The sequence below is a fragment of the Salmo salar genome, chromosome 06 (genome assembly GCF_965601325.2).
Source record: "Salmo salar chromosome 06, fSalSal1, whole genome shotgun sequence".
Classification (NCBI taxonomy): domain Eukaryota; kingdom Metazoa; phylum Chordata; class Actinopteri; order Salmoniformes; family Salmonidae; genus Salmo; species Salmo salar.
This window is the reverse complement of record NC_138296.1, coordinates 17,886,384-17,913,841: the sequence shown is the minus strand read 5'-3', so window position 1 is coordinate 17,913,841 and position 27,458 is coordinate 17,886,384. Positions and strand designations below refer to the sequence as shown.

Below are 27,458 nucleotides of genomic sequence, written 5' to 3'. Positions count from 1 at the left end.
CAGTTTATTTTGTGTTAACATTATTCGTGAAAGTTCTAATATTTATTGGTTCTCTTCATTTTTATGAGAAATTAAAATGGAATTAATTTAATATTGGTTGATATAAAATTGAACATTTACAGATTTTTTTTAAGTGGGGTCCCTACTAAACAAGTTTGAATAACACTGATCTAATGTACGTATAATCAGAGGTAAACTGCCTTCTCCTGTTCATAATGAGGCTTATGGATTTAGTACTTTTTTCCTTTTTTGTATTTGCCATTTCTTCCTTTTCCATTATATGCTACTTATTTTATTTCTGTTGCAATGTTGAGGTAAACCTGCAAGTCAGCATTTCATTGTACTGTGTACACAACATGTATCCTGTGCATATAACAAATAAACTTTGATTTTAGATTTTACTTCAACTATCATAATCTAATAAATATAATTTATATTTGTCCAAATGTGTGACTGCTTTGTGTGCTAAATAAAGAAACAGAACAGAGTTTGTTGCCTGCATTTTGACTTTGGGCTGATGGAGACCATCTGGTCAGTAAAAAAATAATGATGCTTGTATTATCTTCTTTTCACTTATGTGTTACACATCACAAACAGAAACATTTGATTATGACTCACAAAAATGGGACAGTCACTTTAAATGTTAATTTTCTACAACCACAGTCCCGAACCTGACGCTGTTCTTTGATCGAATGACTGTCATTTTTAACAGTCTTTAGCGGCAAGAAAGACCAACAAATTGCCAACAAAAAAAGATTTGCTGAGAGGCAAACAATTTATTTTGTTTTAACATAATAATCACTGCATGTCACGCTCTTCAGCAATGAAATGGAACACAGAAACAACATTTGGTCCAACTTTAAGTTCAACAAGAAGAACTTAAACTGCAAAATACAATGAGCATGGTTTATTCTGTAAGGCAGTGATTCTGAAAGTGGAAACTGTTATGCCATTTTTGACTAGATGATTGAAGATGAGTCCGTTATGAAAGAACAAAACATATCACTTGAGGCAAAGCCATGTAAATAGAATTCTACAGTGGCCCTAAATGAACAAAGTGAATTTTAAAACCTACTTTTCCATTGGGGACACCGTAGATATTAATAACAAGGCAGCTTCAGAAATGTGCAAACTTATTTCCCCCATTAGAAAACATCACCTATGATAAATCTTGAATATTTTCTTGATTGCTGTTTGGTTGAGATAAAAATGTCAGACCCCAGAGTTATAGCCCAACATCTCACCTAGTTGCATCCCTGAGTCTAAGACCAAAAGTCTATCGATATAGAATTCAGTCTTTCCCTCCACTACGTGGCAGAGAAATTCACATTGGAAAAGTGCACAAAAGACCATCAGCAAGCAAACATTTTGTGCATCCCAGGAGATTGGTGGCACCTGAATTGGGGAGGACGGGCTTGTGGTAATGGCTGGAGAGGAATAGGTGGAATGGTACCAAATACATAGTTTCCATGTGTTTGATGCCATTCCATTGCCTCCATTCCAGACATTATGAGCCATCCTCCCCTCAGCAGCCTCCACTGGATTTGCATATTTATCAACTAATAAAACAAATATTTGCTAACTACAACTTTCAAACCTTCCTCCCCTTCACTCATTGTACAAATCACATTTGACTTTTTAGATAGCAGAATTAAACAGTTTATAGGTATTGTACATGAGTAGAACCTGCCTGCTGGCACTTTGAAAGTGCATTTCCGAAAAGGCACTCATTTCATGTTCCCCTGTGTAAAACATATGCATCTATATCCTATAAATGTATTCTTAAAACATGATTGTAAACATATCTGTGGCCCTTACATACAGTATACAGGGACTATAAAGTCTGTACAAAGTCTGCATCTGAAATGGCACCCCAACCTGGTCGGTCAAAAGTAGTGCACTACATTGGCGGAGTCTGGGGTTTGGAGCTTTGGCTATGCTCCCTTCCGACTTGTCATTCTTCCAACATAGTCTGTCCCCCTGACTTCATACTGTCCTGTCTAAAAACCAATAAAAGTATGAAATGATGTTTGACTCTTCAGGAAGAAAAAGCAGTGCACTATGTAGGGAATAGGGAGCCATGTGGGATGCACCCAAAGGCAGAGTAAAATCAGTGAGGAGGTGGTTGAGCTATCTCTGGCTGCGCTCCTGTTTGAAGGCCACGGTGAACTTCCAGGCTTCTATGTACTGAGCCAGGGTGATCTCTCCGGGGAACAACTCGTCCACGTCGTGGGGAACGTCAAGGTCTTTCCGCTCCATGTAGGACACCAGGGTGTCTTTCAGGCTGCAGGACAATGGAGGAGAGGATAATGGACACATGTTCGACTTTCCTGTGTGTGTGTGTAAGTTTTCCAGACAGTGTTTGCGATTTTTACTTTCATCAAACATGCTTCACACTGAGATGTTTGTGGCCCTTATGAAACATACAATACCAGTCAAAAGTGTTAGTACACCTACTCATTTCAAGGGTTTTTCTTTATTTTTTACTATTTTCTACACTGTATAATAATAGTGAAGATGTCAAAACTATGAAATAACACACATGGAATCACATAGTAACCAAAAAAAGGTGTTAAACTAATCAAAATATATTTTATAGCAGCCACCCTTTGCCTTGACAGCTTTGCACACACTCTTGGCATTCTCTCAACCAGCTTCATGAGGTAGTCAACTGGAATTAATTTCAATTAACAGGTGTGCCTTGTTAAAAGTTAATTTGTAGAATTTATTTCCTTCTTAATGCGTTTGAGCCAATCAGTTGTGACAAGGTAGGGGTGGTATACAGAAGATAGCCCTATTTGGTAAAAGACCAAGTCCATATTATGGCAAGAACAGTAACATTTTTATTTTACCTTTATTTAACTAGGCAAGTCAGTTAAGAAGAAATTCTGATTTTCAATGACGGCCTAGGAACAGATTTCATTTGTACCTTGTCAGCTCAGGGATTCAAACTTGCAACCTTTCGGGTTACTAGCCCAACGCTCTAACCACTAGGCTACCCTGCCGCCCCATGCAAATAAGCAACGAGAAACATCATTCAAATCAAATTTTTATTAGTCACATGCACCGAATACAACAGGTATACAGTGAGGTATACCTTACAGGTATACCTTACAGTGAAATGCTTACTTACGAGCCCCTAACCAACAACGCAGTTTAAAAAAAATACGGATAAGAAATAAAAGTAATTAAATAGCAGCAGGAAAATAACAATAGTGAGATTATGTATATACAGGGGGGTACCGGCAGAGTCAATGTGCGGGGGCACCGGTTAGTTGAGGTAATATGTACATGTAGGTAGAGTTATTAAAGTGATTACGTATAGATGACACCAACAGAGAGTAGCAGCGGTGTAAAAGAGGGGACGGGGGGGACGGGCAATGCAGATAGTCTGGGTAGCCATTTCATTAGATGTTTAGGAGTCTTATGGCTTGGGGGTAGAAGCTGTTTAGAAGCCTCTTGGACCTAGACTTGGCGCTCCGGTACCGCTTGCCATGCGGAAGCAGAGAGAACCGTCTATGACTATGGTGGCTGGCGTCTGACAATTTTTAAGGCCTTCCTCTGACACCGCCTGGTATAGAAGTCCTAGATGGCAGGAAGCTTGGCCCCAGTGAGGTACTGGGCCGTTTGCACTACCCTCTCTGTAGTGTCTTGCGGTCGGAGACCGAGCAGTTGCCATACCAGTCAGGATGCTCTTGATGGTGCAGCTGTAGAACCTTTTGAGGATCTGAGGACCCATGCAAAATCTTTTCAGTCCCCTGAGGGGGAATAGGTTTTGTCGTGCCCTCTTCACAATTGTCTTGGTGTGCTTTTACCATGTTAGTTTGCTGGTGATGTGGACACCAAGGAACTTGAAGCTCTCAACCTGCTCCACAACAGCCCCGTCAATGAGAATGGGGGTGCACTCGGTCCTCTTTTTCCTGTAGTCCACAATCAACTCCTTTGTCTTGGTCACGTTGAGGGAGAGGTTGTTGTCCTGGCACCACACGGCCAGGTCTCTGACCTCCCTATAGGCTGTCTTGTCATTGTTGGTGATCAGGCCTACCAATGTTCTGTCACCGGAAAACTTAATGATGGTGTTGGAGTCACGCAGTCATGAGTGAAGAGGGAGTACAGGAGGGGACTGAGTAAGCACCCCTGAGGGGCCCGTGTTGAGGATCAGCGTGGCGGATGTGTTGTTACCTACCCTTACCACCTGGGGGAGGCCCCCGTCTGGAAGTCCAGGACCCATTTGCAGAGGGACGTGTTTAGTCCCAGGGTCATTAGCTTATTGATGAGCTTTGAGGGCACTATGATGTTGAACGCTGAGCTGTAGTCAATGAACAGCATTCTCACATAGGTGTTCCTTTTGTCCAGGTGGGAAAGGGCAGTGTGGAGTGCAATGGAGATTGCATCATCTGTGGATCTGTTGGGGCGGTATGCAAATTGGAGTGGGTCTAGGGTTTCTGGGGTAATGGTGTTGATGTGAGCCATGACCAGCCTTTCAAAGCACTTCATGGCTACAGACGTGAGTGCTACGGGTCGGTAGGCATTTAGGCAGGTTACCTTAGTGTTCTTGGGCACAGGGACTATGGTGGTCTGCTTAAAACATGGTGGTATTACAGAATCGGACAGGGAGAGGTTGAAAATGTCAGTGAAGACACTTGCCAGTTGGTCAGCGCATGCTCACAGTACACGTCCTGGTAATCCATCTAGCCCTCTGGCCTTGTGAATGTTGACCTGTTTAAAAGGTCTTACATCGGCTGCGGAGATAGTGATCATACAGTCTTCTGGAACAGCTGGTGCCCTCATGCATGTTTCAGTGTTATTTGCCTCGAAGCGAGCATAGAAGTTGTTTAGCTCGCCTGGTAGTCTCGTGTCACTGGGCAGCTCTCAGCTGTGCTTCCCTTTGTAGTCTGTAAGGGTTGTATTGACGTCCTGTATTGATGCTTTGCTTGTTTGATGGTTTGTCGGAGGGCATAGCGGGATTTCCTATAAGCTTCCGGGTTAGAGTCCCGCTCCTTGAAAGCGGCAGCTCTAACCTTTTAGTTCAGTGCAGATGTTGCCCATAATCCATGGCTTCTGGTTGAGGTATGTATGTACGGTCACTGTGGGGACGACGTCATCGATGCACTTATTGATGAAGCCAATGACGGATGTGGTGTACTCCTCAATGCCATTGGAGGAATCCCAGAACATATTCCAGTTTGTGCTAGCAAAACAGTCCTGTAGCTTAGCATCTGCTTCATCTGACCAGTTTTTTATTGATCTAGTCACCGGTGCTTCCTGCTTGTAAGCAGGAATTAGGAGTATAGAATTATTACTAAGACATGAAGGCCAGTCAATCCGGAAAATGTCTTCAAGTGGAGTCGCAAAAAAACATCAAACGTCAAACTGTCTCAAGGAAGACCCAGAGTTACCTATGCTGCAGAGGATAAGTTCAATACAGTTAACTGCACCTCAGAATGCAGCCCAAATAAATGCTTCAGAGTTCAAGTAACAGACACAGCTCAAAATCAACTGTTCAGACGAGACTGCGTGAATCTGGCCTTCATGGTTGAATTCCTGCAAAGAAACCACTACTAAAGGATTCCAATAATAAGACGAGACTTGCTTGGGCCAAGAAACACGAGCAATGGACATTAGACCGGTGGAAATCAGTCCTTTGGTCTGATGAGTCCAAATTTGAGATTTTTGGTTCCAATCGTTGCGTCTTTGTGAGACACAGAGTAGGTGAACAGGTGATCTCCGCATGTGTGGTTCCCACCGTGAAGCATGGAGGAGGAGATGTAATGGTGTGGGGGTGCTTTGCTGGTGACACTGTCTGTGATTTACTTAGAATTCAAGGCACACTTAACCAGCTTGGCTACCACAGCATTCTGCAGCGATACGCCATCCCATCTGGTTTGCGCTTAGTGGGACAATCATTTGTTTTTCAACAGAACAATGACCCAACACACCTCCAGGCTGTGTATGGGCTATTTGACCAAGAAGGAGAGTGATGGAGTGCTGCATCAGATGATCTGGCCTCAACAATCACCCAACCTCAACCCAATTGAGATGGTTTGGGATGAGTTGGACAGCAGACTCTTTATGTATTATTTCTTACACTGTTACCCCAGGAAATCTTAAGTCGGGAAGAACTATTGGATATAAGAGCAACGTCAACTTACCCACATTACGGCCAGGGATACGACTTTCCCGAAGCGGATCCTCTGTTTGGACCACCACCAGGACAATGGATCGGATCCCAGTAGGCGACCCAAAACAACAACGCCGCAGAAGTGCAGACGGAGCAGTCTCCTAGTTAGGCTCCGTAGACGGGCACATCGCTCACCACTCCCGAGTATACTACTCGCCAATGTCCAGTCTCTTGACAACAAGGTAGACAAAATTCGAGCAAGGGTTGCCTTCCAGAGAGACAGCGATTGTAACATTCTCTGTTTCACGGAAACATGGCTCACTCGGGATACGTTATCAGAGTCGGTACAGCCACCCGGTTTCTTCATGCATCACGCTGACAGAAACAAACATCTCTCTGGTAAGAAGAAGGGCGGGGGTGTATGCCTTATGATTAACGAATCGTGGTGTGATCATAACATACAGGAACTCAAGTCCTTTTGTTCACCTGACCTAGAATTCCTTACAATCAAATGCCGAATGCATTATCTACCAAGAGAATTCTCTTCGATTATAATCACAGCCGTTGTATATCCCCCCCAAGCAGACACCTCGACGGCCCTGAAAGAACATCATTGGACTCCATGTAAACTGGAAACCACATATCATGAGGCTGCATTTGTTGTAGCTGGGGATTTTAACACGGCTAATCTGAAAACAAGGCTCCCTAAATTTTATCAGCATATGGAATGTGCGACCTGGGCTGGCAAAATTCTGGATCATTGCTACTCTAACTTCCGCAACGCATGAAAAGCCCTCCCTCGCTCTCCTTTCAGCAAATCTGACCACGACTTCATTTTGTTGCTCCCAGCCTATTGACTGAAACAAAAACGGGAAACGCACGTGCTCAGGTCTGTTCAACGCTGGTCCAAACAAACTGATTCCACGCTTCAAGATTGCTTCGATCACGTGGACTGGGATATGTTCCGGATAGCCTCAGACAACAACATTGACGTATACACTGATTCGGTGAGCGAGCTTATTAGCAAGTGCATCGGTGATGTTGTTCCCACAGTGACTATTAAAACCTTCCCCAACCAGAAACCGTGGATTGACGGCAGCATTCGCGCAAAACTGAAAGCGCAAACCACTGCTTTTAATCATGGCAAGGCGACCGGAAACATGACCGAATACAAACAGTGTAGCTATTCCCGCCGCAAGGCAATCAAACTAGCTAAGAGTCAGTATAGAGACAAAGTAGAGTCGCAATTCAAGTGCTCAGACATGAGACTATGTGGCAGGGTCTATAGTCAATCACAGATTACAAAAAGAAAACCAGCCCCGTCGGGGCCACCGACATCTTGCTCCCAGACAAATTAAACAACTTCTTTGCTCGCTTTGAGGACAATACAGTGCCACTGACACGGCCCACTACCAAAACCTGCGGGCTCTCCTTCACCACAGCCAACATGAGTAAAACATTCAAAGGTTTTAACCATCGCAATGCTGCCGGCCAGACAGCATCCCTAGCCGCTTCCTCAGAGCATGCGCAGACCAGCTGGCTGGTATGTTTACGGACATATTCAATCAATCCCCATCCCAGTCTGCTGTTCCCACATGCTTCAAGAGGGCCACTATTGTTCCTGTTACCAAGAACGCTAAGGTAACTGAGCTAAATGACTATCGCCCCGTAGCATTCACTTCCGTCATCATGAAGTGCTTTGAGAGACTAGTCAAGGACCAGATCACCTCCACCCTACCTGACACCCTAGACCCACTCCAATTTGCTTACCGCCCCAATAGGTCCACAGACGACGCAATCGCAATCACACTGCACACTGCCCTAACCCATCTGGAGGAATACCTATGTAAGAATGCTGTTCATCGATTACAGTTCAGCATTTAACACCATAGTACTCTCCAAACTCGTCATTAAGCTCGAGACCCTGGGTCTCGACCCCGCCCTGTGCAACTAGGTCCTGGACTATCTGACGGGCCGCCCCCAGGTGGTGAGGGTAGGAAACAACATCTCCACACCACTGATCCTGAGAACGCCCCATAAGGGTGCGTTCTCAGCCCTCTCCTGTACTCCCTGTTCACCCATGACTGCGTGGCCATGCACGCCTCCAACTCAATCATCAAGTTTGCAGACGACACTACAGTGGTCGGCTTGATTACCAACAACGACGAGACGGCCTACAGGGAGGAGGTGAGGGCCCTAGGAGTGTGTTGTCAGGAAAATAACCTCTCACTCAACATCAACAAAACAAAGGAGATGATCATGGACTTCAGGAAACAGCAGAGGGAGCACCCCCCATCCACATCGTTGGTAGTGGAGAAGGTGGAAAGTTAAGTTCCTCGGCGTACACATCACGGACAAACTGAAACAGTCCACCCACACAGACAGCGTGGTGAAGAAGGCGCAACAGTGCCTCTTCAACCTCAGGGGGCTGAAGAAATTTGGCTTGTCACCAAAAACACAAACTTTTACAGACGCACCATCGAGAGCATCCTGTCGGGCTGAATCACCGCCTGGTACGGCAACTGCTCCGCTCACAACCGTAAGGCTCTTCAGAGGGTAGTGAGGTCTGCACAACGCACAACCGGGGGCAAACTACCTGCCCGCCAGGACACCTACACCACCCAATGTTACAGGAAGGCCAAAAAGATCATCAAGGACAACAACCACCCGAGCCACTGCCTGTTCACCCCGCTATCATCCAGAAGGCGAGGTCGGTACAGGTGCATCAAAGCTGGGACCGAGAGACTGAAAAACAGCTTCTATCTCAAGGCCATCAGACTGTTAACCTGTTGGGGCTAGGGGGCAGTATTTTCACGGCTGGATAAAAAAACGTACCCCATTTAATCTGGTTACTAATCCTACCCAGTAACTAGAATATGCATATACTTATTATATATGGATAGAAAACACCCTAAAGTTTCTAAAACTGTTTGAATGGTGTCTGTGAGTATAACAGAACTCATTTGGCAGGCAAAACCCTGAGACAGATTCTGACAGGAAGTGGATACCTGATGTGTTGAATTACCTTTAAGCCTATGCCATTGAAACACACAGGGGATTATTAATGTTTTGGCACTTCCTATTGCTTCCACTAGATGTCACCAGCCTTTACAAAGTGTTTTGAGTCTTCTACTGTGAGATCTGACCGAACAAGAGCCTTGGAACGGTGATGGCCGATTAGACTCTGGCGCGCGAGGTCATGTTGGGTACCCTCGTTCCAATACGTTTTAAAAGAGAATGCATTCGTCCACCTTGAATATTATTCATGTTCTGGTTAAAAAAGGCACTAATGATTTATGCTATACAACGTTTGACATGTTTGAACGAACGTAAATATATTTTTCCCCCTCGTTCATGAAGTGAAGTCCGGCGGGCTTAGATCATGTGCTAACAACACGGAGCTTTTTGGACATAAATGATGAGCTTTTTTGAACAAAACTACATTCGTTATGGACCTGGGATTCCTGGAAGTGACATCTGATGAAGAGAATCAAAGGTAATGGATTATTTACATAGTATTTTCGATTTTAGATCTCTTCAACATGGCGGTCAGTCTGTATCGCAAAGCGTATTTTTCTGGGCGCAGTGCTCAGATTATTGCAAAGTGTGATTTCCCAGTAAGGTTATTTTTAAATCTGGCAAGTCGATTGTGTTCAAGAGATGTAAATCTATAATTCTTTAAGTGACAATATAATATTTTACCAATGTTTTCTAATTTTAATTATTTAATTTGTGGTGCTGACTTGACTGCCGGTTATTGGAGGGAAACGATTTCCTGAACATCAACGCCAGAGTAAAACGCTGTTTTTGGATATAAATATGAACTTGATAGAACTAAAAATGCATGCATTGTCTAACATAATGTCCTAGGAGTGTCATCTGATGGAGATTGTCAAAGGTTAGTGCATCATTTTAGCTGGTTTTATGGTTTTGGTGACGCCTGTCTTTGAATTGACAAAACATTACACACAGCTATTGTCAATGTACTCTCCTAACATAATCTAACTTTATGCTTTCGCCGTAAAACCTTTTTGAAATCGGACAACGTGGTTAGATTAAGGAGATGTTTATCTTTCAAAGGGTGTAAGATAGTTGTATGTTTGAAAAATTTGAATTTTGACATTTATTTGGTTTCAAATTTGCCGCTCTTGAAATGCACCTGCTGTTGATAGGGTGCACCACGGGTGGCACGCTAGCGTCCCACATAGCCCCAAGAGGTTAAACAGCCATCAATAACATTGTGTGGCTGCTGCCAACATACTGACTCAAATCTCTAGCCACTTTAATAATAAAAAAATTGGATGTAATAAATGTATCACTAGTCACTTTAAACAATGCCACTTTATATAATGTTTACATACCCTACATTACTCATCTCATATGTATATACTGTACTCTATACCATCTACTGCATGTTGCCTATGCTGTTCGGCCATCACTCATCCATATATTTATATGTACATATTCTTATTCATTCCTTTACACTTGTGTGTATAAGGTAGTTGATGTGAAATTGTTAGATTACTTGTTAGATATTACTGCACGGTCAGAACTAGAAGCACAAGCATTTCGCTACACTCGCGTTAACATCTGCTAACAATGTGTATGTGACCAATAAAATTTGATTTGACTGAAGGAAAATCAGCCAACAAGTGCTCAGCATATGTGGGAACTCCTTCAAGACAGTTGGAAAAGCATTCCAGATGAAGCTGGTTGAGAAAATGCCAAGAGTGTGCAAACCAGTCATCAAGGCAAAGTGTGGCTACTTTGAAGAATCAAAAAAATATTTTAATTAGTTTAACACTTTTTTGGTTACTACATGATTCCATATGTGTTATTTCATAGTTGTGATGTACAATGTAGAAAAAATAAATAAATAAAAACCCTTAAATGAGTAGGTGTGTCCAAACCTTTGACTGGTACTGTCCATGATGTTCATATGATGTAAACAATACTACAATATCAAAAATGGAACCGCTAAGAGTGTCAAGAAAGACTACACCATGCCAGTTAGCTGTTATCCCCTTGGCTTACCCCCAGTCAGGCCTGTATGTGTCGGGGGCACGGGGGCTCTTCAGGACCAGCAGCAGAAACTCGTGCATCTCCAGCAGGAACGAGTCAGCGCTGCTCTTGGTGAAGAACGTAGTGAGTAGCCTCCGCTCTCCATCTCCCAGGGGATTCCTGTATTCCTCTGAGACCCCCACAAACGGGTCCTGAGGATGGGGAGGGAAGGAGGGATGGAGAGGGGGGGTTTAGTGAAACTTTAATATACACTAGGGTGTAACATGACATTATGATCATTTTCTATTTATCAGATTATGCAAGTTAGTGTAACTAAGGTTAGTTTAACTGAATTTGGTAAGTTAGTGTAACTAAAGTTAGTGTAACTGAATATTGTAAGTTAGTATAACTTAAGTCACAATGTTACAACTTGTATTGTAAGTAATACAAGCACATCTCACCCACACAAACAGTAATCCAGACAAACAACTTTATAACCAGTGTAAAAAAACATGACCCTTACAAAATCATGTGAAGACTTGTCTGGGTGAATGTGTGGTGTCTCGTTGTCTTACCCTCTTCAGGCGCAGCAGGTTCTCAGACTTGAGTGAGGTGAGGAGCTGCCACAGGGCCACACAGTGCTTCAGACTACACCTGCTCAGGGCCTGCATGAGGACAACAGGACAACACAGTGTTTCAGACTACACCTGCTCAGGGCCTATATGAGGACAACAGGACAACACAGTGTTTCAGACTACACCTGCTCATGGCAACATTGCACTGGATGTGTGCTAAAAAGGTTAGCATTTGAAACAGTGGCCAGGTAAACAAAACCAAATAATGCATTGCTGTCTTACCTTGTCAATAGACTGCGTTAATAGACAGGGTCAGGAAACCAACATGTCCTTTTGTAATTTGGGTGAACTATCCCTTAGTTTAATATAACCTCTAATCACATGGTCAGAAAACATGAAATCACTGCCAATGGGTTCTCTTGAAAGAGCTCACCTTACCGAGGGATGTGTTGTATTAACTTTCAGCTACAATTAATACCAAATTAGGCTAGATACTGACTGATAATATGCTAGCTACAGTTGAAGTCGGAAGTTTACATACACGTAGGTTAGTCATTAAAACTCGTTTTTCAACCACTCCACAAATGTCTTGTGAACAAACTATAGTTTTGGCAAGTCGGTTAGGACATCTACTTTGTGCAGGACAAGAAATTTTACCAACAATTGTTTACAGACAGATTATTTCACTTATAATTCACTGTATCACAATTCCAGTGGATCAGAAGTTAACATACACTAAGTTGACTGTGCCTTTAAACAGCTTGGAAAATTACAGAAAATGATGTCATGGCTTTAGAAGCTTCTGATAGGCTAATTGACATCATTTGTGTCAATTGGAGGTGTACCCGTGGATGTATTTCAAGGTCTACCTTCAAACTCTGTGCCTCTTTGCTCGACATCATAGGAAAATCAAAAGAAAAAAGCCAAGACCTGGAGAAATAAATGGTAGACCTCCACAAGTCTGGTTCATCCTGGGGAGCAATTTCCAAATGCCTGAAGGTACCACGTTCATCTGTACAAAAAATAGTACGCAAGTGTAAACACCATGGGACCAAGCAGCCGTCATACCGCTCAGGAAGGAGACGTGTTCTGTCTCCTAGAGATGAACGTACTTTGGTGCAAAAAGTGCATATCAATCCCAGAACAGCAGCAAAGGACCTTGTGAAGATGCTGATGGAAACAGGTACAAAAGTATCTATATACACAGTAAAACAAGTCCTATATCGACATAACCGGAAAGACCGCTCAGCAAAGAAGAAGCAACTGCTCCAAAACCGCCATAAAAAAAACAGACTACGGTTCGCAACTGCACATGGGGACAAATGTCCTCTGGTCTGATGAAACAAAAATAGAACTGTTTGGCCATAATGACCATCGTTATGTTTGGAGGAAAAAGGGGGAGGCATGCAAGCCAAAGAACACCATCCCAACCGTGAAGCACAGAAGCACAGGGGGGCAGCATCATTTAAAAAAACATTTTTTTTTAACCTTTATTTAACTAGGCAAGTCAGTTAAAACCTGTTGGGGATAGGGGGCAGTATTTGCACGGCTGGATAAAAAACGTACCCGATTTCATCTGGTTACTACTCCTGCCCAGTAACTAGAATATGCATATAATTATTGGCTTTGGATAGAAAACACCCTAAAGTTTCTAAAACTGTTTGAATGGTGTCTGTGAGTATAACAGAACTCCTATGGCAGGCCAAAACCTGAGAAGATTTCAAGCAGGAAGTGGCCTGTCTGAGAAGTAGTGTTTCATCTTGGCTCTTTTTATTGAAGACTCAGGATCTGTGCAATAACGTGACACTTCCTACGTCTTCCATAGGGTCTCAGAGCCCGGGAAAACGTTGAACGATATCGAGGCAGGCTCTGGCTGAAACACTTTATCGCTTTTGGCAAGTGGCCACTCAGAGTACTATGGGCTTAGGCGCGTGCCCGCTTCGACCGAATGGTTTCTTTTCCTTTGTCTGTTTATCTAAACGCAGATTCCCGGTCGGAATATTATCGCTTTTTTATGAGAAAAATGGCATAAAAATCGATTTTAAACAGCGGTTGACATGCTTCGAAGTACGGTAATGGAATATTTAGAATTCTTTTGTCACGAATTGCGCCATGCTCGTCACCCTTATTTAGCCTTTAGGATAGTGTCTAGAACGCACGAACAAAACGCCGCTGTTTGGATATAACGATGGATTATTTTGGACCAAACCAACATTTGTTATTGAAGTAGAAGTCCTGGGAGTGCATTCTGACGAAGACAACAAAGGTAAGAACATTTTTCTTATAGTAAATCTGACTTTGATGAGTGCTAAACCTGCTGGGTGTCTAAATAGCTAGCCCTGTGATGCCGGGCTATCTACTGAGAATATTGCAAAATGTGCTTTCACCGAAAAGCTATTTTAAAATCGGACATATCGAGTGCATAGAGGAGTTCTGTATCTATAATTCTTAAAATAGTTGTTATGCTTTTTGTGAACGTTTATCGTGAGTAATTTAGTAAATTCACCGGCAGTGTTCGGTGGGAATGCTAGTCACATGCTAGTCACATGCTAATGTAAAAAGCTGGTTTTTGATATAAATATGAACTTGATTGAACAAAACATGCATGTATTGTATAACATAATGTCCTAGGGTTGTCATCTGATGAAGATCATCAAAGGTTAGTGCTACATTTAGCTGTGGTTTGGGTTTATGTGACATTATATGCTAGCTTGAAAAATGGGTGTCTGATTATTTCTGGCTCGGTACTCTGCTGACATAATCTAATGTTTTGCTTTCGTTGTAAAGCCTTTTTGAAATCGGACAGTGTGGTTAGATTAACGAGAGTCTTATCTTTAAAATGGTGTAAAATAGTCATATTTTTTTAAAATTGAAGTAATAGCATATCTAAGGATTTGAATAACGCGCCACAGGATTCAACTGGCTGTTGAGTAGCCCTAGCCCATAGAGGTTAAGAACAAATTCTTATTTTCAATGACGGCCTAGGAACAGTGGGTTAACTGCCTTGTTCAGGGGCAGAACAACATATTTGTAGGGGTGCTTTGCTGCAGGAGGGACTGGTGCACTTCCCAAAATAGATGGCATCATGAGGATGGAAAATTATGTGGATATATTAAAGCAACATCTCAAGACATCAGTCAGGAAGGTAAAGCTTGCTCGCAAATGAGTCTTCCAAATGGACAATGACCCCAAGCATACTTCCAAAGTTGTGGCAAAATGGCTTAAGGACAACAAAGTCAGTGTATTGGAGTGGCCATCACAAAACCCTGACCTCAATCCCATAGAAAATTTGTGGGCAGAACTGAAAAAAGTGTGTGCGAGCAAGAAGGCCTACAAACCTGACTCAGTTACACCAGCTCTGTCAGGAGGAATGGGCCAAAATTGACCCAACTTATTGTGGGAAGCTTGTGGAAGGCTACCCGAAACGTTTGACCCAAGTTAAACTATACTGCTCAAAAAAATAAAGGGAACACTAAATTAACACATCCAAGATCTGAATGAAATAATCTTATGAAATACGTTTTTCTTTACATAGTTGAATGTGCTGACAACAAAATCACACAAAAATAATCAAGTTTGATTTCACAGAAGTGTGATTGACTTGGAGTTACATTGTGTTGTTTAAGTGTTCCCTTTATTTTTTTGAGCAGTGTATTTAAAGGCAATGCTACCAAATACTATTTGAGTGTATGTAAACTTTTGACCCACTGGGATTGTGATGAATGAAATAAAAGCTGAAATAAATCATTCTCTACTATTATTCTGACATTTCACATTCTTAAAATAAACTGGTGATCCTAACTGACCTGAAACAGGGAATGTTTACTGGGATTAAATGTCAGGAATTGTGAAAAACTGAGTTTAAATGTATTTGGCTAAGGTGTATATAAACTTCCGACTTCAACTGTATATACCACAAAATGCTAACGACAACAAGACAGAAAATTAAGTTACTATGTTTCTCTTTAGGGTATCCATCTGTTTACTGGTTCCTGTAAGGAAGCCAATGAGGAGCCAGCTAGATGGAGAGAGCACTGAAACAATCAGGCTTTAGGCTCTCAACTAGCTGCTTAACCAGAGGAAGAAACAGAGTATAGGGCACAGAGCTATGTTACTGCTGCACCCGGACAGTCTGTGGGCTCTGGACGGAGGAAGGGGGCTGACCTTTAGGATGTGTGGGCCAGTCTGGTCTCCCATCTGCAGAACCTCCTCCAGGTAGCGCTCCAGCTGGAGCTGGGGCTCGCCTCCCGTCATGGCCAGGAAGCCTAGAGCCACCTCCACGGTGGAGAGAGCCTCACACACCTCGCTGTATGACTGCAGCTCCCCGGCCAGCGCCGACAGGGTCAGGATGGGCAGGGGCTCCTAGGGACACAAAGGGAAATGACAGAGACGTGGACCAGGCATAGAACAGGGTCAACTCAACCTCATGCCAGGGTTGTGTTCCAAAATTGGATGTAGTGTACCAATTCTAGATTTCATATCATGTTCATACTGTACCATGTGACAACATATCACCAGAGTTATTGTGACTTACCTGTTGAACCTTTCCTTTCACATCCTTGAGGATATTTTCATAATTGCGGTCATGTCTGTTCACCAGGGTTGGGATTCCCTGTATGAGGCGGTAAGCAACACATCAAAACCTGTCTAATACACGGTCATATAGTAACTCTTGTCTTTAACCTCACTTTGGCTGCGTTTACACAGGCAGACACATTCTGATCTTTTTTACTCTAATTGGTCTTTTGACCAATCACATCAGATCTTCTCACATCAGATCTTTTTCAAAGCTGATATGACTGGTCAAAAGACCAATTAGTGAAAAAAAGATCAGAATGTGAAAACGCCGCTTGTGACAGCTAAGTGTTTCTGTAAAAAGGGAAATCTATACAGTTCTGGTCTAACCTCTACCGCACACTAACTTCAGTAAAACATATGTTTATACGTGGATGTAGTTGCACCATTTAAGAGCATATTTCAAAAATGTATTTCATTGCATTTGTTATTGTTAGACGATTGCTAATGAACTTGGCGTTACCCTACGAGATAGTTTGTCACATTAACAATGTACCCTGTGTGAATTTAGGTATGCTCCCTAATTCTCTCGGAGGAGGAGGACCTGAGCCCTAGGACCATGCCTCAGAACTACCTGGCCCCAGTCCACCTGGTCATGCTGCTGCTCCAGTTTCAACTGTTCTGCCTGCAGCTATGAAACCCTGACCTGTTCACTGGACGTGTTACCTTGTCCTGGACCTGCTGTTTTGGACTCTCTCTCTCTCTCTCTCTACACCGCACCTGTTCTCTTTAACTGAATGATCGGCAACAGCCATTTACTCCGGAGGTGGTGACCTGTTGCACCCTCTACAACCACTTTGATTATTATTATCTGACCCTGCTGGTCATCTATGAACGTTTGAACATCTTGGCCATGTGCTGTTATACTCTCCACCCGGCACAGCCAGAAGAGGACTGGCCACCCTTCATAGCCTGGTTCCTCTCTAGGTTTCTTCTTAGGTTCTGGCCTTTCTAGGGAGTTTTTCCTAGCCACCGTGCTTCTACATCTGCATTGCTTGCTGTTTGGGGTTTTAGGCTGGGTTTCTGTATAGCACTTTGTGACATCAGCTGATGTAAAAAGGGCTTTATAAATACATTTGATTGATTAACTGATTGATTGACCTTGCTGCAGCACAGGCATTTAGTAACTTTGTCGATGCCGAGAACTGTACATTTGACTGACCGAGTGCTGACAGACAGACTCACGTTGAGGGTGATGAGTGGCTTTCCCTGCAGGAAGCGGGCCAGGATCTGCTGCTGGATCTTGGGCAGGTCGTACTCGTGCAGGGTCTCCTGGCCACGCTCCACACTGTACTGGCAGTTGGACAGAACCAAGGGCAGCAGATCCCTCTCCGGCTCGTAGCGGATCACGTGCAGGTCGCTCAGGTCTGCCGGGCTCACCGTGTAGCTGGGGGAGAGAAAGGGGAAGAGTGAACTAATGTGGTGATGTCAACCATGTCTGCTTCCTATCAGTTCAGTAGGGGTTCCCAACCAGGGGTACTTGGGAAGACTCAAGAGACCATAGTCCTACTGGTAAAATGCACGAGGGGGTACTCTGGGCAGAGTAAAATTCAGTTGGCAGTATAGTAACCGAAAAAGGTTGGGAACCACTGGCCTTGCGGTTAAGAATGTTGGACCAATAACCAAAATGTCGCTGGTTTGAGTCCCCGAGCTGGCAAGGTGGAAAAATCTGCCGTTCTGCCCTTGAGCAAGGCAGTTAACCCCCAACAACAACGGCTCCCCGGGCGCCGATGACGTGGATGCTGATTAAGGCAGCCCCCCACACCTCTCTCGGTTAAATGTGAAAGACACGTTTCAGTTGAATGCATTCAGTTGAAACTGACTAGGTATCCCCTTTCCCTTACCTTTCTGTCTGTACATCTCAGACCGACCATGCATACAGCATTTTTTCTAACAAGCCTAATGAGACCAGGGGCCATATGTATCAGAGTAGGAGTGCTGGTCCCGGATCAGGTCCCCCCCATCCACGTGATCTTATTGCGATCCTAAAGGAAAAATTATCCTGAATCAGCACTCCTACTCTGAGATAGGACAACAGCACCCTCACCTGGTCTCCTCTCCAGTGTGCTTGTCCACGCAGTAGACCAGTTCGTTGTGCAGGGCGATGAGGTAGCTGACCAGCGCCGTGGAACATAGGCCGGGACCCTGTCGCCGTGGCAACAGAACCAGGAAGTCACTGGTCAGGTCCAGGTCCTCCCGGCAGAACTCGCCAGGGATTTTAATCTCACCTGGAGCAGAGCCAAAACACACAGATTATAATCACAAAATAGCAGACTAAGAAATCATGCATGAATGCCCCTCCAAAGAGCATATTTTGAAATATTGTATATATTCATATTATTCATTTATTAATAGAGCCCTAGAGTTGTGCTATGATTATCTGTGCTCATACCGTTGGTTGCCAGGGAGACCCGGAGCTGATTCCATGTTGTCAGGAAGATTTTGACCCGTTTCTCGCACAAGGCTGTGAGGGAGGCTGTGACAACAAACATAATAATCCACATGGAAGCCTATATTGTAAACAAACTGGAATACCCTTTTGACACTAGTGTTCTGGCCTGAACTGTACTGAGCTGACTCTTCTATTATATTTTCCAGCCTGTATGGTGGAGGTATAACCAGGCCACTACACTACAGTACAGTTTAACTCAGCTGGCCTCAGTAGAGTGAAACGAATGATACATCTGCTCGCTGTACCATGCCAATAACACAAACAATACCACTGATTGTTTTCAGTTGGACATACAGTACTGTGACTAACCCAGAAGTATAGTTTAAACTAGTACCTGCTTTCTGGCAGTGAAGGAAGTCAGCGATGGTACGGCAGGTGAGGTCAGTCACGTTCTGGAACCTCTTCACCAGATCTCTCTGCAGTGCCAGGATGTCAGGAAGGAACTTCACCAACCGCAGCTCTGCCTCCTGTCACCAGACCAATCACAGGGAGGGTGATGTTACGGCGACCAATCACACGGTACGATAAAACAAACCAACTGCCAATCACACTGCACAGAACGAAGGTCTGACCAACATTGTGACTGTCAATGAGACTGTAAACACGTTTATTATAATTATAATGAATGTTTTGGTTGAGTTTCACATTATTCTGTGCCCAATAGAAATTAATGGTAAATAATGTATTGTGTCATTTTGGAGTCACTTTTATTGTAAATAAGAATAGAATATGTTTCTAAACACTTCTACATTAATGTGGATGCTACCATGATTACCGGAACAAGGCGAGACTACAAGAACCTGTCCAATAAGAAACACTCGCTTCCGATGCAAAACATTTTGCTACGCTGTGCACTAATGAATAAGACCAAGGTTTCCGTTCAGCGGTGCCTCAGCTCTTACCCTCTGCAGGAACCGCCAGAGCATGGGCAGGGTGTCCCTGCCGTTGTGCTGCTCCACGATGTGGGCGAGGCTGAGTAGAGACACCCGCTCCCTGCAGCTCCACACAGCCGAACTGTGGATCAGAGACTCCCGGGGCAGAGAGGCCAGGAAGAGGCGCGGGTCCCCGAACACCAGCCTCATCACAGGGTTGGAGGAGACCCGCAAGTCGGCCCGGACGAAGGCGTTCACTTCCTTCAGCCGCCTGTCCAGGTGCTGGAGACGGGAGGAGGGGAGAGACAGAGGGGGGAAGAAAGGGTCTCATTTAGATAATGTTTCTGTTATTCAGGGCAGTGTTCATTAAACACTAAACAGAAGAAAACAAATTCAAAAGAGAGAGGGACTACCTAGACTTGTCAATAAGAAAATGCTAAATGTTTTTTTTCTCCATTGCAAACATTTTAAAACGTTTTCCATTGCGTGTTCTAATGAACACGACAGTTATAGATGGACCACCGAAAGAAAACAAATATTGTTGACTGTATTAAAAAAGGTACTAAAGTAATTTATTCATCTAGAGATGATGAACTGAGTCAAATGGTGACTGATGTAATCAGTTGGTACCTTCAGCTGAGGTGTGATGATGTCATTGCTGACGGTGGTCTCCCAGCCGTTTCGGGCCTCCTTGGTGGAGAGCAGGTTGTCATAGGGAACAGGCCCTGGAGAGAGAAGCAGAATAGAGTGAAGGAAACTTTCAGCGTCTGATATCAATCACAGACAATGATTCAATAATGGTACATTTTTATAAATGCTTTCACTTTAAACTACCTTCACCTTAAAGCACATTCTAAGACATTTCACCCCTCTAAAGAATGTACATATGATTCTAAAACTTGAATAAGGGATAGCTAATTTAATAGCACTGTTAGCATGCTTAGTTGGCTTCTAATCAGACAGTATTAGTGTCCTAAGGCGATGCTTGTTTTTAGTGATTGTAAACCTATTGAGGACAAGGAGGTGTTTCTGGTCCCTTACACTGGCCAGGCTGGTGGGGCTCCAGAAGGCTGCTGATGACCAGGTGGACGGTGTTGACCGTGTCGTCAGACCCCTTCCCCAGCGACCTGGTCACCTGCTCCATGTCCTTCAACAGGTGGGCCCACAGGAACGCACCGGGGTCGGGCACTGGGGGCTTGATGATGGCACCGATGACCTACAGAGAGAGAAAGAGGGGGAAGGTAGAGGGAGTGAGAAAGGGAGGGAGCGGGGATGAAAGAGAGCGAGAGTGAGCAGAGAGAGAGCCGGAGACAGAGAGAGAGAAAATGAGGGAGATCAAGAGACTCCGTTGAGGCAAGTGTCCTTCAAGAGATGTAACGGTCACCACCGGACAACAGTCAAACCAATAACCCCATCCATCCATGTACAGCAGGTACCTCTAGTGCAGTGGTTTTCAACCTCCTCAGACATTTCACACTTTAGTTGTTGTGGCCCTGAACTAACTCTTATTCACCTTTTAACTTTTATTTAACTAGGCAAGTCAGTTAAGAACAAATTCTTATTTACAATGACGGCCTACCCCGGCCAAACCCACGACGCTGGGCCAATTGTGCACATGGCCAGATGTGATACAGCCTGGATTCGAACCAGGGACTGTAGTGATGCCTATTGCACTGAGATACAGTGCCTTAGACTGCTGCACCACTCGAGAGCCCTAAATGCTTGATGATTCGTTGATCAGTTGAATCAGGTGTGTTAACTCTGGAATAGTTCCAACACATGGAACGGCTGTGTGTTCACGAGGAGACGTTTGAAAACCCCTGCTCTAGTGGACTTACCTGGGGGTGACTGCTGGCCCCTAGCAGCATGGCCATGTGTGTGATCAGGCGCAGCAGGTTAAAGGGCACTGGGGACATGTTCTTGGTGTCCTGCATGTCCAGGTTGTCTCTCCGTCTGGGCACTCCCAGGATGTGTCCGGTCTGGGTGCGGTCACCCCTGTGAAGACGGGGAAAAACAACATTTGTTTTTCTCCATTCTCCAGTGCTGTCATGATACCAGACCTGGGTTCAAATAGTATGAGCCTGCTTGGATGGCCAGATGGGCGGGGTTTGTACTTTGGGGGTTATTCCATTGGTTCCATTGTGCCAGGTCAGCTCAATCAAGCACAGCTAAACAATTTGAAATAAAATACTGTTTGAACCGAAGTCTGCACAGTGCAGCAACTGCTCAAGCCATTATCAACTGTCTTAGAAATTCCATAAAAATCCCACTCACTGAATCTGAACGGCTTGGAAGCCAGGGACAGCTATGTGGTTGTCCCCTCCAATCTCAAGGCCACAGTCCAGACAGCGACTCCTCTCCATGGGCTGGCCACACTGTGGTTAGAGGGGTCAGACAGAGGGGTAGGAGAGAGAGAGATTCTGAGAAACGGTACTTAAACTGAAAGTTAGGGCCAAAGATAATTCAGAATAATCTTAACTCAAAACTCAAATGTTACGTACCTCGCCGATGGTGCACGGGTGATTGTTGGGACAAACTGTGGAAGAGCAGAAGAAAAGCTTGGACGACTTCACATTTTAGACAGTTAAATCTGCTAAATCTTTCAAAATTCACACATCCTTTGTTGTGGCCGTTACTATACTTACAGTACCACTGCAGCTGCCCCATAGCTTTGTGAGCCACTGCTAGCATGTCCTCTGGCATGGTGGGGAGGAAGGCTCTCTATAGACACACAGGAACAAACATCAACGTTAGCTGGACTATATATGAACAGAAGGGGATACTAGGACCACCCTGGAGATAAGTCACTGGCTTTAATGTGTTGAACGCTGTTGTTTTCCATGGACTGTATTGACTGATACTTCACTGATGTGGTGGATATGCCTTTTAAAGTATTTCAATAATTAATCAAACAACCATTTTCAGACTACAGGGCAAAGCCAAACCATACTGCGCTGGCATTGATATTTATTTTCACAGGTTACCTTCTCAGCACGATTCTATTAAATGTTGAATGCATACCAGGCCAGCCCAGTACAGCTTGGCTCAGCTCAGTAGTGTGAAAAGGGTTTCGCCTGGATTCCTTCCAGACCAGGGGTGTCAAACTAAATCCCTGGAGGGCCGTGTGTAAGCTGGTTTTTGTTATTTCCTTTTATTCATGTCAAATGAAGACCTAGGCAACCAGGTGAGGGGAGTTCTTAACTAGTCCTTACACCATGGGCCATGGTCAAAACTAAAGTAGTGCACTACATAGGAAACAGTGTGCCATTGGGCACACAGCTACAGAGTTCCCACCTGCATGTTGGCAGGCAGTAGGGCCAGCTGCTGGAGGGGCGTCAGTAGACCCAGGTTCCCACAGAGCAGCACTGCAGCCAGGTGGATGCTCAGCTCCACCACCACACACTGGGCCCCAGAGGCCCCGGGACGGACCTCCAGGGGCCCCAGCCGGTTGGCCACCAGGGCCTGGGCGAAGGCCCTCACCTCTGGGCTGACCAACACCTTGGAGGCCTGGATGAACGCCAACAGGGCCTGGCATTGCTGGGGGGGATACAGTGTTAGCGTTAGGTGTAAAGACACTGTTAAAGAGACAGGTGAAGTATGGAAGCTGAGGAGACAGCTGATACACAGTGTTAGCTTTAGGTGTAAAGACACTGTTAAAGAGACAGGTGAAGTGTGGAAGCTGAGGAGACAGTTGATACAGTGTTAGCTTTAGGTGTAAAGACACTGTTAAAGAGACAGGTGAAGTATGGAAGCTGAGGAGACTGACAATAATACGTCACAGTATTGTGTCTTTGTATAAGGACTCTTACCACAGGTTTAGGATGGAAGCTGTCATTGGCTGATCTGTAGAGAGAGGTGACTTCTCTGAACAGGGCCAGTAGCAGGTAGACTGCTTTCTTCTGTGGAGGACATTTACAGCCCTGCACACACACAAGTCCAATGCAGTGTTTTTCCCCCAATATCAAAATAATTTATTGGTAACAATTAAGTACCTGTCTGGGAGTGGTCTGTGGGGATGGAAAAACTGAAAACTTGCTGTTATTGGCAGAGATTTAGAACTCTTTCTTATTGGTCTATTAACTCATTTACAGCATGGTGATGTCACCATGAAGGCCAAAACTCCATCCCACCAAAACAGGCTGAAAAACAGCTCTCACACTAATAGGGCATTATCATCACTTTCACAGTATTATTCCAACCTCAGTGTGGAAATATACATACAATACAGGAAAAATCCTGTTTTGACTGCACTGGGCCTTTAACACTTTAAAAACAGAATATCTGATAGAAAGAACATACAACTGAACAAGCAAAATCAAAATCACAAGCTTATGCAAAATGTTCTGCAGGTGTTTCAGTTATGAACTAAAGTAGAACTACAACAATACCTCACAAGCGTTGTCCAATCCCTCGATTTTGCCTTCCATCATTGCCTTGGCAACAGCATCTCGGATCGTCTTGTAATCCTCTCCACACACAAGATATTGGTCTATCTGGCTGCCAACTTCGTTCTGAAGGACAACAGAAGAGAGCAAGAGTGGTTCAAATGGTATGAAAGATGTTTTATACCGTCACATCAATACAGGAATACTTAGTAAAACATTTTTCTTTTTTAAATCGCTACATACTCCAAAAATGCTAGCCATGAGATTCTAGATATTAAATACCCATTTAACAAATACAAACTTAAAAACATTTTGGATGAAATAAGAACACCCTAAGCTAAAAGGTTGACTATCCCTGTACCACTTCCAGCTTGGTATTGACATCGTATTGCTCCCTACATTACTCTCCTATAAAGAAAGACAAAATGGCCACCATTACCTGCTGCAGAACTTCAGCTGGGAACAACCACCGGATGTCAGCCACCTTCAGGAGTGTCTGAACAAACTCCACGCCGCGCTGACTGCAGATCTTACGGATGAGGTAGACCCGGTACCAGTCGTTCCCGCTGCGTCTACACAGTTCTATCACGCTGGTCAGGAAGGCCGCAACGCCGTTAGGAGACTCCTCCTGCGATCCTATTGGACCATAATGGGAGAGGGAAGTGCTCAAGAGCACATCGACAGATTTTCCACCTTGTCGGCTCAGGTATTCAAACCAGCAACCTTTCAGTTACTGACCCAACAATCTAACCGCTAGGCTACCTGCCCTCCTACTGTATTAATTAAATCATTGAATAGTCTATCAAACCAATCATATATATTGTACGACAGTTGACCTACACCAGCAAGTATCATTTTGAAACACAAGGGTAGTGTTCAACAGGAACAAAATGGAAGAAAATAACTTTATTAAATGGAGTGATACTGGCAGACTACTTGAAATGAGCCAATACTAGTTGTACCCTACTGAACAGGATCCAGGATGACGTACGTACCTGTGGCAGCAGCAGACAGCATGTGGACCAGCTGGTCTGCAGCCCTGTCCAGCCCCATGCGCACCCTGGCCACCTGCTGCAGGTACTCTACGGTGGCTGCGTGGCCGGATTCCAACTGCAGGAAGTCCCCCAGGAAGACCCTCTCATCCTGCATGCAGGCCTGCTGCTCTGCCGCCGTGTGGCACTGCATCCGCTCAAACATGGAATCCTGGGATGGAGAGGAGGGTGTGACAATGATGTCACTGAAAAAGCATGTCACTGAAAGATGCTACATGTAGAATGTGTCTGATAAGAGAATTATCTAATAAGGGTAAATGAATCAATAATCCATCATTAATTAGTAGTTATGTAGCATGGATAATTAATAATTAATGTACTGAACGTAAGTCTCACAAAGGTCTAGTAGAGGCTGGAAAGGGAGAGAAATGTGTGTATTTAGAGATACCAGGAGGAGCCTTCAAGGTTCTCCTAATCTATGGGGAAAGGAACAGGCAGTGCTGGAACAGTGGTAGCAGGTCAAGGAAGAGATACTGTTCACCTACTGTCTGTGCGTATGTGTGTGCATAGGTTATCTACTTTTGGGTGTGGATGTGTGTGCGTAAGCGGAGAGAGGATAAAATGAACATCTTTGTTATTTGGACCTCAGAACGTTCTCTGAATAAACTGAACAGACCTTTTGCAGAAAGCTGAGTCCTTGCCTAATTATGAACCCAGTGTCTTACAAACCCTGGGGATTAGTCAAGGCTTATTGATTGTTAATTTATAGCATTAGGACATAAAATTCCTTTATCAGTGCCACCCATGTAGAAGCTTGGTGAACTGCAACTACACTTAGGCTCAATATAAACAATTCCCTCCCCTCCCCCGCATCACGGTGGAGGTTAGTGCCATCTGACTTCCCAAGGATCCTTGATAGCAAGACTATTTTACTTTCAGTTACGTCCATCAACTTCAAAACAGACGTAAAAATTATATTTTGGGTAACTGGAAACATATTTCACAGTGATTTAGATGGTACAATGATTCCCTACACTATTCAGTGCTTGTTTTCTCACATATACTGAAATTGAGCATGGAATTTCAGTAACCAGGAAATGACAAAGCCATTTCTACATTGGCCGCTTGCCCCAGTCTGCCATTGTTCATTATGCTCGATGAGGAGATGACCATGCCTTTTAGTGGCGTCGCTGTAAGAGGGAGGGTGTAGTTTTCCCATCTGGCTTTTGTTGTCAAATAGCAAGTCTGCATTTTAGAATGCTATTTTGTATTGGCCCAAAATAATTTGTGTGAAACACTATCATTCCACTATTACTGCAGATAGAATATTATGGACATTTTCTGAAATTACAATGCAAAAACTCCACATGTAGCTGCTTGAAATAGCATTATTTTTCTGAAATAGCACGCGTCACTGAAATGGCACGCGTCACTGAAATGGCACGCGTCACTGAAATGGCATTATTCACTGAAATAGCACATGTAGACATTGACATAACTAAATCCACAGCAGTAAAGACTGAGTTTCAAGCATGACACTATGTATTACTTTTAAGGCTAGGATTTTGCATCAACTCCAAACAGTCAAGTCAATGTACTTAGCCGATATCTCTTCACACCAACAATTACTGATGCATAACTCTTTACATACACCAACCACATAAATGCTACTGTAGATTCAAAATGGGCCATATATACTCCTACCGCCATTCAATTGGCCATATGTACACCTACCTCCAGACAGTTGATATACAGAGAATACAGTTCATTCTTGTCTGATTCCTCCAAGATGTTGCTCTGTTCAACTGCTGTCAGGTGCTGCTGCAGGTAGTCTTTCACGTCATCAAAGCTTCAAAAACAAACATGAATTTAATCAAACAGTGAGGGGCATTTGAAAAATGTTGATATACTTAAAATCATGAATAAAAGAGTAGTCTAGCAGTACTAGTCACATAATCACCTGTATTTGAGCAGGAGTTTGAGAACAACCGACCGAACTACTGGGTTTTTGTCAACAGAGTCGTCAAAGGGAGAGAGGGCCTTGGTCAGAATCTGACGATGAGCTGGCAAAGAGGAAGAGGATTGTGAGGACAACCACACACCACAAGACAAACACACAGCGGCCCACACCCCCATCTCCACCCACTCACCACCTCTGATGATGGGCACAGAGTGGACCTTCACCATGAGGAAGGAGAGCAGGTGGAGGATGATGGCCCTGCAGGGGGGAGAGTTGTCCTTGAAGCACAGTGTTGAGACCAGGTCTATGAAGAAGGCGTTGCACTGCTTCCTGAAGCGGGCGTTCTGGTTGATGAGAACTCTGTATAATAACATGATTGACACAACCGTGACCAACAATGCAATGAACCCACACATACTGTATGTTAATAATTCAATTATGTTACAGTATTGATGGGTTCTGACTCTAAACTTGAAATCGTGTTATACATGTTATACATACATTAAGTGTTATACATCAAAATAA

General features: G+C 44.0%; 1 protein-coding gene across 3 annotated transcripts in view; it reads right to left on the bottom strand.

The window, feature by feature from the left end:
• Window positions 1-756: 756 nt before the first annotated feature.
• LOC106606438 (E3 ubiquitin-protein ligase rnf213-alpha) overlaps window positions 757-27,458 on the bottom strand; it is a 75,720-nt gene continuing 49,018 nt past the window's right edge. For all 3 annotated transcript variants that reach the window (XM_014202643.3, XM_014202647.3, XM_014202644.3), the window contains 24 exons: window positions 27,124-27,293; window positions 26,934-27,036; window positions 26,708-26,822; window positions 24,977-25,184; window positions 24,421-24,617; window positions 23,985-24,107; window positions 23,406-23,516; window positions 22,891-23,133; window positions 22,242-22,317; window positions 22,098-22,132; window positions 21,871-21,971; window positions 21,435-21,591; window positions 20,638-20,812; window positions 20,227-20,321; window positions 19,627-19,878; window positions 19,059-19,191; window positions 18,665-18,748; window positions 18,320-18,500; window positions 17,458-17,659; window positions 16,232-16,309; window positions 15,862-16,059; window positions 11,698-11,787; window positions 11,156-11,334; window positions 757-2,284 (listed from right to left, as the gene is read on the bottom strand). In XM_014202643.3, coding sequence (XP_014058118.3) covers window positions 2,131-2,284; window positions 11,156-11,334; window positions 11,698-11,787; window positions 15,862-16,059; window positions 16,232-16,309; window positions 17,458-17,659; window positions 18,320-18,500; window positions 18,665-18,748; window positions 19,059-19,191; window positions 19,627-19,878; window positions 20,227-20,321; window positions 20,638-20,812; window positions 21,435-21,591; window positions 21,871-21,971; window positions 22,098-22,132; window positions 22,242-22,317; window positions 22,891-23,133; window positions 23,406-23,516; window positions 23,985-24,107; window positions 24,421-24,617; window positions 24,977-25,184; window positions 26,708-26,822; window positions 26,934-27,036; window positions 27,124-27,293 — 3,460 coding nt within the window. In that variant the 3' untranslated portion in view covers window positions 757-2,130. The remainder of the gene's footprint in view (window positions 2,285-11,155; window positions 11,335-11,697; window positions 11,788-15,861; window positions 16,060-16,231; window positions 16,310-17,457; window positions 17,660-18,319; window positions 18,501-18,664; window positions 18,749-19,058; window positions 19,192-19,626; window positions 19,879-20,226; window positions 20,322-20,637; window positions 20,813-21,434; window positions 21,592-21,870; window positions 21,972-22,097; window positions 22,133-22,241; window positions 22,318-22,890; window positions 23,134-23,405; window positions 23,517-23,984; window positions 24,108-24,420; window positions 24,618-24,976; window positions 25,185-26,707; window positions 26,823-26,933; window positions 27,037-27,123; window positions 27,294-27,458) is intronic.